This window comes from Antechinus flavipes, chromosome 3, assembly GCF_016432865.1.
Source record: "Antechinus flavipes isolate AdamAnt ecotype Samford, QLD, Australia chromosome 3, AdamAnt_v2, whole genome shotgun sequence".
Taxonomy (NCBI): Eukaryota; Metazoa; Chordata; class Mammalia; order Dasyuromorphia; family Dasyuridae; genus Antechinus; species Antechinus flavipes.
In genome coordinates, this window is record NC_067400.1 from 8,873,898 (window position 1) to 8,890,728 (window position 16,831).

The 16,831-nt window shown below is 55.0% G+C and overlaps 1 protein-coding gene across 1 annotated transcript; it reads right to left on the reverse strand.

The window, feature by feature from the left end:
- Positions 1 to 12,668: 12,668 nt before the first annotated feature.
- LOC127557714 (receptor-transporting protein 1-like) lies at positions 12,669 to 16,482 on the reverse strand. The gene is made up of 2 exons (XM_051991024.1): positions 16,208 to 16,482; positions 12,669 to 13,207 (listed from the first exon to the last, which is right to left on the reverse strand). The coding sequence occupies exons 1-2, from the start codon at positions 16,480 to 16,482 to the stop codon at positions 12,688 to 12,690; spliced, it is 795 nt and encodes a 264-aa protein (XP_051846984.1). The 3' UTR covers positions 12,669 to 12,687.
- Positions 16,483 to 16,831: the final 349 nt, after the last annotated feature.

Here is a 16,831-nt window from a genome sequence, read left to right on the forward strand (position 1 = left end):
GCCGCGCGGCCTCGAAGGCTTCCCTTCTCCGAAGCTCTTCGTCAGCACGGGAGCAACGATGACCTCTGGGGTCCTTTCCGGGCACCTGGCTTCCTGACAGGGCGTCTTGGAGGCTCAGAGGTGGAGAGTTGGAGCAGTTAGTGCCAGGGGAACCCCTGCGGGCAGAAGCCCCTTCGAGGCTTTATCTCTTTTCCTTCCTTAGGAGGGAAAGACGCGTGTAGTGGGGACTCTGGCGGCCCGATGGTGACCCGCGACAAGGCGCGCTCCCGCTGGTACTTGGTGGGCACCGTGTCCTGGGGAGACGGCTGTGGCAAGAGCAACAGGTACGGCGTGTACTCCAGTGTCCACGAGAACCGGGCTTGGATTCGGGAAGTCACCGGAGTCCGGAACTAGACCCCTGCCGGTGGCCAGCGGCGGAGGGAGGGCGCCAGCAGCTGGCCCATCGCCCGTCCTTCCCTCCCTGGAGAAGCCACGATAGACCGGGCGGTGTTTGCCCCTCTGTCCAGCTGCTGACTATGACCATGGGGCCTTTGGCACCCATGTGGTGGGCGGGGGGATGCCTGTCAGGGTTTCCTTCTCTGTCCTTTTCCTCCTGGGCCCACCAGCAGCAGCCAACATCTGCCTTTAAAAAAAGGGTCTGACGTCCTAAGATTAAGAATATCCTCACCTCATCCTGGGAGAATCCATTATGTCCGGAACATTTAGCTAAAGTCCAGCCTGTTCCAAATAGCTCGAAATAAGCCGGTTAAGTGGAATTCAAGGATTAGAATTCACTCCCTCCCACGTGTCTGGGCTATGACATAAAAGCCAAGCTCTGCCCTCAGGAAGCTCCCCTGCTGGCCAAGCAAGATTCACTTGGGTGGGAGCCATATGTGAGAGAGCTCCCAGGTAGCGGCCAGGGGCCAGTGGCTCCCAAGCAGCTCGGAGTCAGTGGCTCAGGGACAGTGGCTCCCAAGCAGCTCCAGGTAGTGGCTCAGGGACAGTGGCTCCCAAGCAGCTCGGAGTCAGTGGCTCAGGGACAGTGGCTCCCAAGCAGCTCGGAGTCAGTGGCTCAGGGACAGTGGCTCCCAATCCCAGCTTTGCCTGAACTGGACACATGGCCTGGGACCACCCGATTTACCCCTCGGCCCCTGCCCTTCTGGGCGTGCGTTCTGTGGAGGGGGAGCTCCCACCTACCCCAGGCAGTGTCCGCACCTCGGACGTGCTGTGTTAGAACCACACCCGACCCCCGCAAGAAGGTGCCCGGGAGCCCGCTGGCAGAAAGTTTGTGAACCGCATCATGACAGTCAAATGTTCCCGCTCATGTTCCCCTTTCAGACACATCCTCCTGCTGGAGGGGGGACATTTAACCTAATAGGGCTAGTGAGGAAATAACACTAAGAGACTGGAGTTCCTTATCCCAGGGGTCGGAACCTTCCAAGACACCCCGACACCTGGGACGTTCACTTAGAAGGCAGAGGAGCTGATTCCACCACTTCGAGCTCACACTGCTTTGCATAAGTCACTAAACACTCTCCAAAGCTCAGTTTTCTCATCTGTAAAAGGAGTGTATTGGATCAAAATGGCTCCAAGTCCTCTCCAACGCTCCAGAGACTTGCTGACGACCAGTCTCAGGTGTTTCTCTCCTTTCCGGCCAGGCATTCCACACCCCGCTACGCTCTCGATTGTCCATCATTATGGGCTCAGTCCCCCTGATCTCCACTTGGTCCTGGATGGTCCTAAAAGGTCCATCTTGGGAACATCGGCTTCCCCTCCCCCTCTCTCCCTAAGAGCTCCCGCCATTCTCTGGCATGGATTGGGAACGTTCTCAGATTTCAGAACAACCGAGATAGAAGCATAAAGGAGCCAGGAAGAGGGCTCCTGAGTCCCTGAGACCAAGTAGGGGGCAGAGCAGGAGGAGGCTGTTTCCTCACTGGGGGTTCTCTACAACCCCCATATCTGGGGACACAATCCTCCAAACCATCATGAACTAAGCTGCTATTGACCTCATTATTTTGAGAGAGACAGAGACATTGACAGAGAGATAAAGACAGAGACAGAGAGAGAGACAGAGACAGAGAAACAGAGAGGCAGAGAGAGACAGAGAGAGACAGTGACAGAGAGACAGAGACCAGAGACAGAGACAGAGAAACAGAGACAGAGACACAGAGACAGAGACAGAGCAGACAGAAAGAGAGAGACAGAGAGACAGAGAGAGCCAGTTCCGAAGCTGAGTTTACGGTGCAGAATCTCACACCTCCGCTCTACCTCACTTGGAACTCTGTCCAAGGTGCTGCCTCTTTTTGTCCCCAGGGCCCAGACTCAATTTGCAATCTGAGCTTGTCCCTGACCCTTTCAGAGCTTCAATCCCCTTGGGCACGGTACTGCAAAGCACGCGTGGCCTTGAAGCTGGCTCAGGGACCCCCACGAGCCGCTCCCCGGGGCTGGGATGTGCAGCCCCCCTCACTATCCCTCCCTCTTCTCCGGGGCACGGACTGGAGTGCGATCCCCGTCCATGGGAACATTCACTCCTTGGCCACATAGCCGTGGGCAGGACCCAACGATGTAATGTCGGGAAAGCACTTTCTAGCCCCGAAAGCCCCAGAAAACCGTGAGCGATCCAGTTTCTGGCACAGCATTAAGCCGGTGGCTGGAGGATAAACAACAAATGTTCGGAGCACAAACACTCAGAGGACGAGTTCACAATGACAGGCCGGTGCTCCTGCCGCTCCAAATAAAATCAAGCTTGAGCCCAAGCTCCCACTTGTTTTGGTTTTGCTTCTGACAAATCCCCACTTCACTCATTTCTGCCTAATCGAGGCTGGTATTGCATTCACGGAGCTCTGCATTCAGGGAGTAGTAGGAAGATCCCCACCTGGGGACCAGGTTCGAAGGCCCCCTGGGGACTTCCCACCGTGGGACCCCAGATCCACTGCTCATCCGTCAGGGCCGCCATATTCTTGGCTGTCGAGAGAGGCAGTGGAGGATACGGGGGAAGTGGACTTGGCTTGTAGTTGGGAGGCTGGGAGCCACTCTGGGTTTAGAATATTACTTAGAAAGTAACTGCACCGACTGCGCCTCGGTTCCCTCATGGGAAATCGAATGGGTCGATCCCACTGATCTGAGGGGCTTCCAGTTCGCCGCCAGGCTATCTCGTCAAGAGGTGGGGAGCTCTCCCGCTCAGGAGGCCTCCCCTGGGCCCGGCTGGACTTGCCTCGAGCCGCCGGCCCCCTCCCACCACAGTGCGATGGAAGAAAGGGCCCGAGTTATTATCCTGTGGGTTGCAGAAGGCAAGAGTTCCTAAGGACTCCCTAAATAAATTTCAGACGGCCCATACTTTGGGTCCAAAAAAAAGCTCACCTTTATTTTCACTGACCTTGGATTCCCTTGAAAACCCCCACATTTTATAAGGTGTTAGGGGAAGAAGGGTCCCCAGCAGCCCGACTGTCCAAGGGGCCGTGATACGAGGAAGGGCGGGAGCCTCCTTGGGCTCTGGTTTGGGTCAGAGGGTCACATCTTGGGATGTCCCATAGTTCCTCTGGGCTTGGCTAAAGCTTTCCCTCAATCACCTTTCTCCATTGGAAAATAGGAAAAGTGTGGGTCCTGCCGGCAGGAGAGACCGGGTTCGAGCCTTGTTCCTGACACCTGCTGGACTATGGGTGGTCACTTAGCCTTTCAGAACCTCCGTCTTCTCATCTCCTAAATGGGAATCATAGTATCCATTTACATTCTCATCACTGACCTAAAGTCTAAGGAGATAAAACCATAACAATGCCAGCAAGTCTATGTCCACCCCCAACTTATGTACTAATGGCCACGTCTAAGCAGAAGCTGGCAATTCTCCTCGTGAAAATCTGCCCCCAGCCTGGGCCCTGGATCCCCTCGAGAGGCTCTGAAGAGTCAGCAGTTCCCCAGCAGCAGCAGCCCTTCCTCTTACACACACACACACACACACACACACACACACACACACACTCACATACACACACACTTACACACTCACATACTCACACTTACACACTCATACACACACACATACACACACACTCACACACACTTACACACTCACACTTATACACTCACATACTCACACTTATACACTCATACACATTCACTTACACACACTTACATACACACACTCATACACACACACTCACACACATACAGCCCCCAGACCTGAGCACAGGAGTCCTGAAAAGTCACCATCCCTGACCCAGATAGTGATGGTTTCCAGGAAGAACAAAGTCACTGCTGATAAGACAGAGCCCTGGGGAGATGCCCGGCTGATTGGGGGAGGCCTGGCCTGAAAGCCAGGGAGGAAAGGGCTGGGGGAACTGGGAGAGAGGGAGGGGAAATGGAACCCCGAACATGAAGAGGCTCCCAGTTCCCAGGTCCTGCTTTGACCTCCAGTTCCAGGGCCCTGGTTCCAAAGGGGAAACTTCTGAGTTCCCTGAAATTATTTTTTTATTGGAGAAAAACAAATTCTTGGCAGGGAGTTCTGAGTCTGTTTTATTTGTTGTGGGATGGGATGTGTGTGTATGTGTTTGTGTGGGTGTGTGTGTGTGTGTGTGTGTGTGTGTGTGTGTGTGTAAGAAGATAAAGACAATGTCACTGGAAACCAAACCCCAGGAAGGTGTTTCTGATCACAAGGACGGGACAGGGAGATAGAGGCAGGGCCGCCCCCCGGAGCCCCCAGGATGCTCCTTACCTGCAGCGGACAGCGGCTCACTGACCGTCACCGGCAGGATTCAGCTCTTTTTCAGAACACGGGAGAACCGAACGCCATCAGAGCCCTGAGTAATCCTGAGAGTCCAGCTGACCTTTACCCCCCAGCCCTTAGTCATCCATTGCTCCCAGTGTCACCCCCCCCCCCAATACCCCCGGCTCCGAAATTCTATCTCTTCTCCCGGCTCTCTTTAGCAATCAAATGTGAATGATTCTTACTAAAGTGCTAAGGGCTGAGGAGTTTGAGTCATTCCTCCCAGAAAAAAACAGACCAGTCGGGACTTAATTCAAGTTCCTCCCCTGGGCTGAATTAGCCCCATTTTGGTTCTACAAGTGCCCTTTCTGCCAGATATTGACCCCCCCCAGCCCTACACCCTTCCTGGAATAACCCAGATCTCAGAGACACTGGGAGGAGCAGAAAGTCACCAACTTTACTCCTTCTGGTGAGGTGGTCGCCCACCGGGCCTTCTTCCTGCCCCGGGGCTCCCCAGCTCTCCCCGTGTGCTCCTCAGCTGGGCCTTCCTGCCGGAACGTGGGCTCCACCCGAGCAGGGGCTGTCCTGCTTTTCTAAGTATTTTTCTAAGTATCCCCCTACTTGGCACTATCCTTGGCATCCAGCAAGTGCCTAATAAATGCACTTCCACATAATGTTTGTATTTCTAACGCAGGTTTTGTCAGCCTCGTTCCGCTTCGGCCCCTCACGTGGTCACTCCAAACTCCGCAGGGCAGGACGATGGACAGTCAGCCTCCTTCCTCGTTGACCCCATTTTAAGATGATCCTTCCTGACTCCAGGGCTGGCTCTCTAACCCCGGCGCCACCCAGCTGCCCCCATTTTTCTGAGAAGGAGCCAAATCCTACTTAATCTCGTGGGGAAGAGACTGGACAGCACTAATTAGTGATGTGTCAGAGGAAAGTCAGTTTAGTTGGATTCGAGGCAATTCTGACGTCCTGCAAAACTGGGGTCCCAGATTTAGAACTGGAAGATACTTTTAGAATCATTTTGCAAATGGGGAAACTGAGTCCTGCTGAAGTCCCAGAACAAGGGGCAGAGCTAGTGCTGTTCTAGGTCCTCAGACTTAGGGCTGAGCTGTTAGTGAGCAGGGGAAGCAGAAAGGGAGGGAAAATGATGACACAGTCCCACCGTTAGTAAATGTCTAGAGAAGATCTGAATTTAGCTCTTGTGGATGTTCGAGTCCAGCGCAGCCCTCTGGCCGCCTTCCCCTTCTTCCCCAGGACCATCGAGACCTTTCAGGAAAGTCCCCCCTTTTCCCAGCCTCAGTTTCCCAGCTTTCCCAGAATTCCCCGCTTGTCGCTTAGGGAGAGCACATTGCTGTGGCAACACTCAGTCCCAGGAGGCCCCCTCCCTTGCTGTGGTGTGGGGAATATCCAGGACCCAAACATGCAGACTCCGCAGCTAGAGAGGGAGGAACGGCCTCTTCGGGAAGGCCAGGGATCAGCTCACCGGCTCCACGTGCGCTGCTATTATTTATCATTGAACAAGTTCAGAGGGTGCTGGGTCTCCCCACCCACAGCGGCTACAGGGCAGCCCGTGTTCACACTCGCACAGCCCGGGAGGAAGGCATAGGAACACCGGGGGAGGGAGGGACTCTCATCTCCTGAAAATGCTCCTTCCACTTCCGGGCAGGACGGCTCCTCGTCAGCCGCTGCCGGGACCCGCCACCAACCTCACCCCTTCCCGGCCGGCTCCTGCTCAGAAGGCTCCGTCAGCAAGACCGGCCTAGGCTCCGACGTTAGGCGGACTGACCGGAACACAGGAGGCTCCCTCTGCCATCCCCTGGAGGCACTGGGTCAGTGCTGGACCGAAAGCGAAGGTCCCCTGCGGCTTGTGGGGATCATTGTCTGGGTCCCCGCCTTCCTCAACCTGGGAATGTTGGGAGGCTGTGCTTCTAAAAGAAGTGGAGTGGGGGGAGTGGGGGGGGGTCAGTGGGCTGTAAGCGGCCTGTGGGTGACGCGATAACCAAGGAAGTGTTCACAAGGAGCAGGTTATCCCCAAGGTGACCCCCTCTCACTTGGAGCACTATGGGTACTTCTTTTAGCAACGGCAGTAAGAGAATGGCCCTAGAGGGGCTGACTAAGATGGAGAAGCTACCAAGAATGGGTTAAAGAAACCGGGAGAAGAGCAGAGGGGCTGCACATGGAAGCTCTCCTCAAGCCTCCAAAGGGCATCCCCTGGAAGACCTGACTGGGCTTTGGAGGGCAGGACCAGGAGCAATAGCCAATCAGCAAAGAAAAGGATGTGGGCTCGAGATGAGGGAGGACTTACCACAATGGAGGGCTTCCTTCCCTGCTCTGGAGACCTTCAAATAGAAATGGCTGCACTCCAGGGATCATCAAAAGGACGCTTTCAAGTCCAGTCCGGACTGCGTTTACCCGGGGGGAGGGGGAGTTTGGAAAGTCCAGGGGGAAACTTCTAAGCTTGGATTATCTACACACGCAAACGTTCCTTAATCGGGGATCACCAACCGGGTCCTTACACACGGGGGCTACAACCATTTCACACGTGGGACGCTCACAACCGCTGAATAATCGCTCAATCCAAGCTCATTTGATGGGCCTTTCGTCTCGCTGCTTCCATGGCAATACCATGCTCACAGAGGGGGCAAGGGACGTCTTCCTAAATGGAGCCGGACCCTGCGCCAAACCCCCTCTCTGGTCCCCAGACTTCTTCTGGAGGCCGTCCGCAACTTCACTAACTGGCAAAGGCAGAAAATGACTACATGAGATGTGGCCCGGACGCTGGCGCATTTAGGTAGATCCAAGACTGGGTCAATGATCAAACCTGAGAAACAACGATTAGTGCCAAAACCAAGACATGGCACGGAACGCCCCCGTGCTCTCATGAGCCCTGGTTTGGGGGGGTCACCTTTGGGACAACCTGCTCCTTGTGAATACTTTCTTGGTTACTGTATCACACGGTCGTCCCATACGCAGCTTGCAGCCCCCGAGCCTCCCTCTCCCTCTACTCCAGCTCCTTTTTAGAAGCACAACCTCCCAACAACTCCAGAAATTGAGTTTTTCTCAATAACTCAGATGAAGGTCTAGATTTCATAGATCAGGACTGTGGTTAACACAGAGCCGAGGGGGATAGGGAACACCCCGGATAATAATGATTAATGACATAATAACAATAATAATACCCAGGTCCTCCTGACTCCAAGCCCAACACTCCGACCTTCATCCCAAGTCGTCTCTAATAAATATTCAGATCTCTTTGGGGCAGTGGGTGAGACCTAGAAAGATAAAACATAGTAACGCTAAATAAAACCTCCATTGAGTTCAAAATATCAGCCGCTCGAGGACCACACCAGGGAGGGACGGCCAGACGACAGAACTGAGGGTTTAGCGGGCAACAAACTTACTATGTAGCGACAGCACGACGTGGCAACAGAAAATCCGATGTATCTCCATTTTAATAAATAGCAATAATAATAACATAGTAATAGTAATAGCGGTAAAGAATTAAAATAAAGCACTTTAGGTTTTGACAAAGAAGACATGGAGTGGAGGGGAATCCATCTGTCCCAAGCCCAACCCACTGGAGGGGCCGTGTGTCCTTGGGGAGGCAGTGAGGGACAATCAGTGGTGGAGGGTCTTGGGATCACGTAGATGTTCAGTCTGGAGAAGCAAAAGCTTAAACACAGCGTCCCGGCTGCTTTCTGGTCTGGAAGGGCTGCCCTGGGAGAAGGGGCCATCTTGGGCTTGGGAGAGGAGAACCAGGAGCAATTGAGGGGAGGTGGGCTGGGGAGGGAGACGAAGAAAGCCAGATCTCCGGCTCAGCTGCATCGGTTTGTTTAATCGGACTCTGTTCCAAGACTGCCCTCTGTAGGCCCTTTCTAAAACAAAGTTTAATTACACAAAAACCGAGAAGCGAACATGTTAGGGTGTGGGACGGATCCCCCAAACTCAGAACCATCGGAACCAGGGTCCGACCGGAATTCCAGGCTCCAAAGAACTGCAGCTTCCTTTGTGTGAGCCTGGTCAGGCACAGAAACAGAGCACATAAAATGCTCTCGAGGTCCTTCAGGAAGGCACTTTAATGAACAAGTCCTTTCTCCTTGCTCGCCTCTCCCCCTGGAATTTTGACTAGGTTGCTGATTTGCCAAAACCAAGAGTCTCTTCTTCCCCGATGCATGTTCACATTATTGCTCACGAGCAAAGCTGGAGCTAGACTCCATGGGCGACTAACTCGAGACGCTGCTCCCCCTGCCCAAGATGGCCCCATCTCCGGCTGGCTGCCTTCGCCAACCAGCCCCTCCTGCCCCGCACGGGCCGTTCCATGTGGCCAAGGGAGACAAGGCAAAAGAGAGCTGTCCAGGCACTTGGGGAAAATCACCAACTTTGGTCAAATGGAGCGAAGGTCCAGGCTCTGAGGCGGCAGGGAGCGAGAGGGGAATGGCCGCTTCATTGGGGTCCCCTGAGTTTGTGGGGAGAACAGCGGCCTAGCCACCGAAGACCCCTGTACGGTCAGCGGCATCTCCAGAGCAGAGATACAGAGATACCCAGAGCCCTGGATATGAGATCGAAGGATTTCAGTTCAAAATCCAATTCTGCTACTCTAGCCTGTGCATCTGTCTGTCTGTCTAGCTCTGTCTCTGTCTCTCTGTCTCTCTGACTCTTTTTTCTCTGTTTCTCTCCTTTATTCTCTTTAAAATTTATTTTCAATGAAAAAAAATCAACTTTCTCTTCTCACTCCCCCAATACTGAAAAAAAAATCTTTGTTACCAAATTTATATCGTCAAACAAAGCACACCCCTCCTCTCTGTCACCTACCTCACACTTGCCTGACCCTGCTCCCAGGCAGGCCACACCTGGGCATCCCTCGGGCAGACCCGTGGTTATTTATCTCTTTTTTTCTGAGATCAGTTTTTCCATTTGCTTCCCGGGGGATCATGGGCGAGTCCCTTCCTCTATCTAGATCTCAATTTGATCATATAAAATGAGGAAGAGGAGGGGAGACTATCTCTAAGGTTCTTTCAAGCCCAAAGTCCAGAGCCTACCTAGCTGTTCTGAGAGGGAGGCACAAAGGCAGAGGAAGAAGGGATGTAGGGGTAAAGGGTGGAAAATGTGTCAACAGGGACCCCACCAGCCTTCTGTCTTTGCAGCTTTTACCAAAGACAAAGAAGAATCCACCCAACTGGCCAAGCATGCGTATTAGAGTAGAGGGCAGGGGGCAGAGGCAGTGGTAGACGGCAGTGATTTATGCTCGGCCTGAGTCCCCAAGGTGAGGAGAGTCCACGCTCTACTTCTAAAGCAGGAGACCCGAGCCCTGGCCTTGCCCACCGAGGAGCCCAGCCAGACTCCGGAAGCCAATAAGAGACACTGGAGATGCAGAAGGGGGCGGCCTGGGAGCATGGTGCTCACTGATGGGAATTTTCATGAGAACCATATTCGGAGGCCACTGGTCTCAATCTGGCCTCCACTGGGCACTAAGGGAGAGGCTTAATTCACCAGGATTCATTCGTAGAGGACTAGCCAGCTCCCAGTCCCTTACAAGGTGAAAGCACCCCCTACCTTTCTATCCAGGTCGGGAAATGGCAGTGGAATCAAAGGAGTCTGTGCCATCTTGTGCCCACTCTCTGACCTAATGACCTAGAATTGATCACAAGACTCAGACCTAGCAGCAACCAGAGAGACTCAGACCTAGCAGCAACCAGAGAGACCACCCAGCCCTCTAGGTTTGGAGATGGGAAAAGTGAATCAGGAAGGTTGGCTGCCTTCAGCAAAGGTCCGAGCCAAAATCGGCAGTCAAACAAACATATGAGACAAAGATAAATGGAAGGGAGGGAAGAAGGAAGAGAGGAAGGGAAGGAGGAAAGAGGAGGAAGGGAGGGAGGAAGGAAAGGAGGGAAGAAGGGAGGAAGGGAGGAAGGAAAAGAGGAAGGGAAGGAGGAAGGGAGGGGGAGGGAGGGGGAGGAAAAGAAGGAAGGAAGGAAGGAAGGAAGGAAGGAAGGAAGGAAGGAAGGAAGGAAGGAAGGAAGGAAGGAAGGAAGGAAGGAAGGAAGGAAGGAAGGAAGGAAGGGAGGGAGGGAGGGAGGGAGGAAGGAGGAGGAAGGAAGGAAGGAAGGAGGAGGGAGGGAGGAAGGAAGAAGGAAGGAAGGAAGGAAGGAAGGAAGGAGGGAAGGAGGGAAGGAGGAAGGGAGGGAGGAAGGAAGGAAGGAAGGAAGGAAGGAAGGAAGGAGGAAGGAAGGAAGGAAGGAAGGAAGGAGGAAGGAGGGAAGGAGGAGGGAGGGAGGAAGGAAGGAAGGAAGGAAGGAAGGAAGGAAGGAAGGAAGAGAGGAAGGAAGAGAGGAAGGAAGGGAGGGAGGGAGGAAGGAAGGAAGGGAGGGAGGGAGGGAGGAAGGAGGAAGGGAGGAAGGGAGGAAGGGAGGAAGGAAGGGAGGGAGGGAGGGAGGGAGGAAAAGAAGGGAGGAAGGGAGGGAGGAAGGGAGGGAAGGAGGGAGGAAAAGAAGGGAGGAAGGGAGGGAGGAAGGGAGGGAAGGAGGGAAGGAGGAGGGAGGAAGGAAGGAAGGAAGGGAGGGAGGAAGGAGAGAGGAAGGAAGAGAGGAAGGAAGGGAGGGAGGGAGGAAGGAAGGAAGGAAGGAACAGAGGGAAGGAAGGAAGAAGGAAGGAAGGGAGGAAGGGAGAGAGGGAGGAAGGAGGAAGGAGGAGGGAGGGAGAAAGGAAGGAAGGAAGGAAGGAAGGAAGGAAGGAAGGAAGGAAGGAAGGAAGGAAGGAAGGAAGGAAGGAAGGAAGGGAGGGAGAGAAGAAGGGAGGGAGGAAGGAAGGGAGGGAGAGAAGAAGGGAGGGAGGGAGGAAACAAGGAAACAGTTCAGGAGTACCTCTTTGGGGCTGGTATAGAATTTTGAAAGCTGCGTAGAATCAGAGAGATGAGGAAGGCCAGTGAAAAGGATCTAGTATAAAATTTTCTCAAGTGAGAATGCAAGAACCATCAAGATGATCTCTCAAAGCGCAACACGGCCCCCACTAAATGAAAAAGGAAAGCAGACAGAAAATCCGCAGCAAGCTCCCAACCGGGATAAATATGTCAATGAAACAAAAATTCAGGAGTAGAAAACTCAGGGTCCAAATTCAGGGTTGTTCCAGTTTACATAGAATATGAAATTAGCTCACTAGGCTCTCTGCACACACACACACACACACACACACACACACACACACACACACACCTGATTAGAAAAGCCCCCAAATCTCCACTCTAACCGGCTTCATCCCCGTATGAAAACCATCGGCTTCCCCGCCCTTTCTCTCCAGGCAGTTTCTCACTCACTCTCCCCCTCACCATCATCTCCTCTAGTTCCCCACCTCAGTCAGTCAGCTAAAAATGATTAAGCACCTACTGTGTGCCGGGCCTCGTGCTAGGGAAAAACCCCTCGAGCAGAGAGCAGCTGACCAAGGGGGTTTAGCATTAGCACCGCAGGCCCGTCTCCTCTGCCCTGGGTTTCTACCCAGTCCTCCCAAGGGCCTAGAGGGCTCTAACAACTGTCTGCCATCTGCTGGTCCCGTCCTGTCCTTCCTCCATCCAGAGGTGACGGGCCAGAAGCACAGGACGGCTCGGGCGGAGACTCCTTAGGCGGAGGGTCCTTGGAATCGGAGGCGTCCTCCATTAGTCAGCGTGGGAGAGGGGGGGAGGAGGGAGGAGGGGCCTGAATTTTCACCTCGTTCCCGACTGTTTTGAGCCCAAACAACGCCCGGGAATCAGCGCCGGCCTTGGAGACTCTGCGGACTGGGAGAGGAGGCAGAGGATGACTGACGGCCGGTCCAGAACGGGCGTCCCTCCCTAAGGTCGGACGGGATGGAGATGCCTCATCTACCCTCCCTGAGGGTAACCATCGGTCTCTATCATTTAGTAGAAAGTCACAGAAATGGGACAAAGCCAATGGGGGGACGGAGAGGTCAAAGGGCGTTGGGACTGGTGGGTGAGGGGGGTCCGGATGGGGGCGCGCGCTCCGGCCACTGCGGCCCTAGGCGGAGCTGCGGAACGAGAACTGCAGGTAGATGATGAGCAGGAGGACGGTGGCCCAGAAGAGGCACCAGGGGATGGAGCAGAAGTTGCAGCCCTGGCCGCCGCCCTCGGCCGCCTTGGCGGGGCTGGCCGGCCGGGAGAAGGTGTACGTGGTCGCCTCCTCGTCCAGCATCTTCTCGCTGGGCTTCCAGTGGTTGATGCCGGCCAGGCAGGCCTCGCACGACTCCCCGCGGTGGCGCCGGGTGTCCTGGCGGCCCGCCACGTGGATGCGGTACTGGCCGCCGCGCTCGCCGTAGCACTGCTCGCGCAGGCTGATGATGAGGTTGTCCACCAGCCCCTCGATGTTCTCCTCCAGCATGCTGGACTCGTCCAGGCGCGCCGTGCCGCACTCGTAGCACAGCTGCTTGAACACGCGCATGCGCACGCAGCCCATCCTCTGCGTCGGGTCCAGGAACATGTGGAAGAGGATGACCACGTGCGAGGACTGCCACGAGTGCCAGCACCAAGAGCAGTGGAACCTGTGGGGGAAGGGCAGGCAGCGCTGCGTCTCCCGGCGGGCCGCGCCGCCTCCCGGCTCGTTAGCCGCCCTCGGCTTCCCTGGCCGTCCCTGGGCGCCGCGGCGCGTCCCGGGAGAGTCCTCCCCGAGAGGAGGCCCCCGCGCTCGTTAGCCGGCGTTCCGGACCGTAGCAAGACCCACGTTTGCCCGTTCGGTCTAAATCCCGGCTGCCCCCGCCCCCCGCCCCCCGGGCCAACCCTCCTCCCTTCATCCAGGCTGGTCCGCTCAGCGTCAGACCGTGGCTTCGGAGCCAAAAGCCCCGGGAGTCAGACCAGCTGGAGGCCTCCGGAGGAGGTCCCTGCCCTCCCTTCTACAGCCTGACCTGGTCGCCCAGTCTGAAGATCCCGCCATCTTCCCCTGGGCTCACCTCCCGTGCCTCAGTTTCCTCATCCGTAAAATGGAGGAGATGATCTCCAAAGACTCTTCCGCCTCAGTGATGTTTAGTCTTAAGAACTTTCCCTTGTGATAACGGTCACCAAAATACCAAGGACAGCGGCTCACGTTGACGTGATGCTTAAGTTTTTACAGCTGGGGAGTGCTGTGGGTTGGACCCTGAACCCAGTGTCCCGAAGGCCCGAGTTCAAATCCAGCTAAAGATACTTAATAGCTGTGTGACCTTGATGTCTGTTTACCTCGGTCTCCCCTTCTATAAAATGGGGGTAATACCTGCCTCCCGGGGTGGTTGTGGGGACAGCATGAGAGCATGTTTGTAAAGTTCTGGGAAGCTTTAAAAGGCTCCATAAACGCTAAGCCTCTCGTTTGTTCCTGGAAGTAAGCCCGTGGAGTGGGTGCTATTATTAATGCCCATTCTATGGAGGGCGGAAACTGAGCCCGAATGAGGTTAAAGAATTTGTCCAGAGTCACACAGCTAATGCATCTGAGGCAGGATTTGAACTCAGTTCTTCCTGCCTCCAAATCCAGAGCTCTGAGACCTTGATCAATCCTTCCAGTGCCTTTCATTTTCTCCCTACGAGGTCCAGCCCGAGACCTCTCCTCCTCCAGGCAGAACACTCCTGTTCTGCCTGGGCTGCCCATGTGTAGCCATCCCCGCCCGCCTTTCATACAGCCGGGTCTGCTTTTCTGTCTAGGATCTCCTTCCTCCTCCTAGACCCGAAGCCCTCTGAGGTAGGGCCATGGCTTTGCGCTCTCCTTGGGCTAGTAAACAGCACTCTCCTTGCCGTGTAAACAGTAAGTGCTCAGGACAGATTTGTTCATACCTCTGAGGTCCTGGGGTCCAATCCATTCATTTTACAAAAAAGAAACTGAGGCACGAAGGTTCCGTGATGCCCAGAGTCACCCAGTAGGAATTTGAACCCAGGACCTCTGACTCCTAAGCCGGCTGCATTTCCCATTGCTGTCATCAGGACCCTTCCCTGTCCAGCTTCATCTTTCAGCTCAGCCCACGACACACAGGGAAGGCAAAGCTTGGGAAGCCAGGGAGTGTATGAAGCTTAATTAGCCCCTCGGGTTAATGCCTCGATTTTCAAGCTACAAGAGCAGCCCTTCTCCAACCACCTGTTCTTCTGTGGAAACCCCTCCCTTGACCATTCCACTCCCCGCCCCCATCTGACATCTTTTCTTCTCTTGTGACAAAAACTCTAGAAAAGCCATCTCCGGTCCCCACCTCCACTCGCTCTCTTCACTCACTCCTTAGCTTGCTATAGTTTGGCTTCCAAAGCCAAGGTCTTTGGGCAGAGGCTTGGTCGTGGAGGGGAGTGGGGAAGAAGGGGAGAGCAGAGAGGAACACCCTGGCTCTGCAATCTCTCTGCTGCAAGAGAAACGGGGGCGATATTCCGCCAGGGCGGAGGCAGCTGGGAGCCAGGACCCGCGCTTGTCCAATATAAACCCTGCTTCCCTAAGGTGAAGGGCAGGGTTAGGGGGAGTTATCGTAGCCAGAGCATGGATTAATCGGTGTTTAAAATGAGCAAGGGCACCCATTTGCTTCCCTGAAACCTAAAAAAAGACCCCCTTTGTCTGAGCCTCCATCTCTTCAGAACCCTCATGTGAAGAACCCCTCCCCTACCTCCACCCAAGGGGCTCAGCACCCTCTGAATCAACCCTTCTCCAGGGACACCACAACATCAGAGAGACTCTGGAAGAGAGTGTGTGTGCACAGCCCAGCCTCAAAGCTAAACCACCAGCTGGAGGCCAGAGGGGGAGGGCAGGGGGTCTCATCCTCCACCCACAGCCAAAGACCAGTGCATTTCACCAGGCCTGCATTGTCCAGCCGCCCAGCCTGCTGTCTAGAACGTCCCCCTTCACTAGCTAGTTCTGCGTGCCCTGGAGGGAAGAGATCCCTGGTTCATAGAAGTCCCTGCAAGGGACCTCAGTGACATGTAGTCCCAGCCCCTGTGTTTTACAGAAGAGGAAACTGAGATCCAGAGAAGCCAGAGGATCCCAAACAGTGCTAGAAGGCACTGCAGGGACCATCTATTCTAATCCCCCCATTTTATAGATGCAGAAACTGAAATTCAGAAAGTCAAAGAGTAAAAGTAGAAGCAAAATTTGAACTCGGGTCCAGTGTCTCCAAAGCCTGTGATTTCTCCCTTGTCCTATGAAGACTCAAGCTTCCAACCTCCCCCCACAGCCTGCTTCCACTGGAATCCCGGGTCTTTGTGTTCCCTAGTTCCCCCAGCCCTCTGATCCCCTCCCATCACACTCCCAAAGACTTGTTCCACCGGGATCCTGTTCCCTAGTTCCCCCAGCCCTTCGATCCCCTCCCATCACACAGTCCAAAAACTAGAGTCCTCAGGCTGCCTCTCCTCTGATACTCAACTCTGGGACATGCTCCCCATGTCCACCGGCTTCCAGTTCTCTGGCCCCTCCTAAGCCACGGCCCTTCCCGTCTGACACTGCCCTTCCTCGACTCCAACGTGAGCCGTGGGAAGAGAAGAGCAGAGCTGACTTGGCTGGCCCAAGTTCCTGGGCTCCCTCCCTCCCTCCTGACCCTGGCGTGGCTCACCTGCCTGAGGCGTGCTGCTCCAGGTACTGCTTCCAGCCCGGGGCCAGGACGTTGTGCTGCAGGTTAGGGTCCATGATGAGGTCCCAGCTGTCGGCGGGCTTCGCCTCCTCCATCTTCTCGTAGAAGATCTTCTTCCATTCGGCGGTGGTCAGGCTCTTACACATGTCCCCTTGGGGTGAGGCGGAGGGCTCGGGCCTCCTCCACAGAGAGAGAATGGTCAGCGACGGCAGGCTGATGGCAGGACAGCGGAGTTTCCACGGTCTGAACTTCCTCATGGACAGGACCTGGCAGCAAAAGCTCCAGCGAGCTCCCTCCTTTGTCCTCCTAGGTACCCGTCACCACGGCAACCAGGCTGGGAGCCAAGCACCCCGGGCTCAGAGAAAAGCCAAATCTAAGGGGAGTTTGAGGGAGACTCAGGAGGGGGTGGGGTGGAGGCCGAGAGGCAGGAGCTGGGAGGCAGAGACGAGGGCTCCACCTGCAGGAACACCTGAGCCACAGAACGGTGGGGATGGAGGGACCTTGGAGAGCGCCACCGAATCCCAGAGGCCGCTGGGTCCGAAGGCCTCGTTTTTACTGAGAAAGAAACAGAGTCAGGGGTATACTGATTTGTCCAAAGCCGCCCAG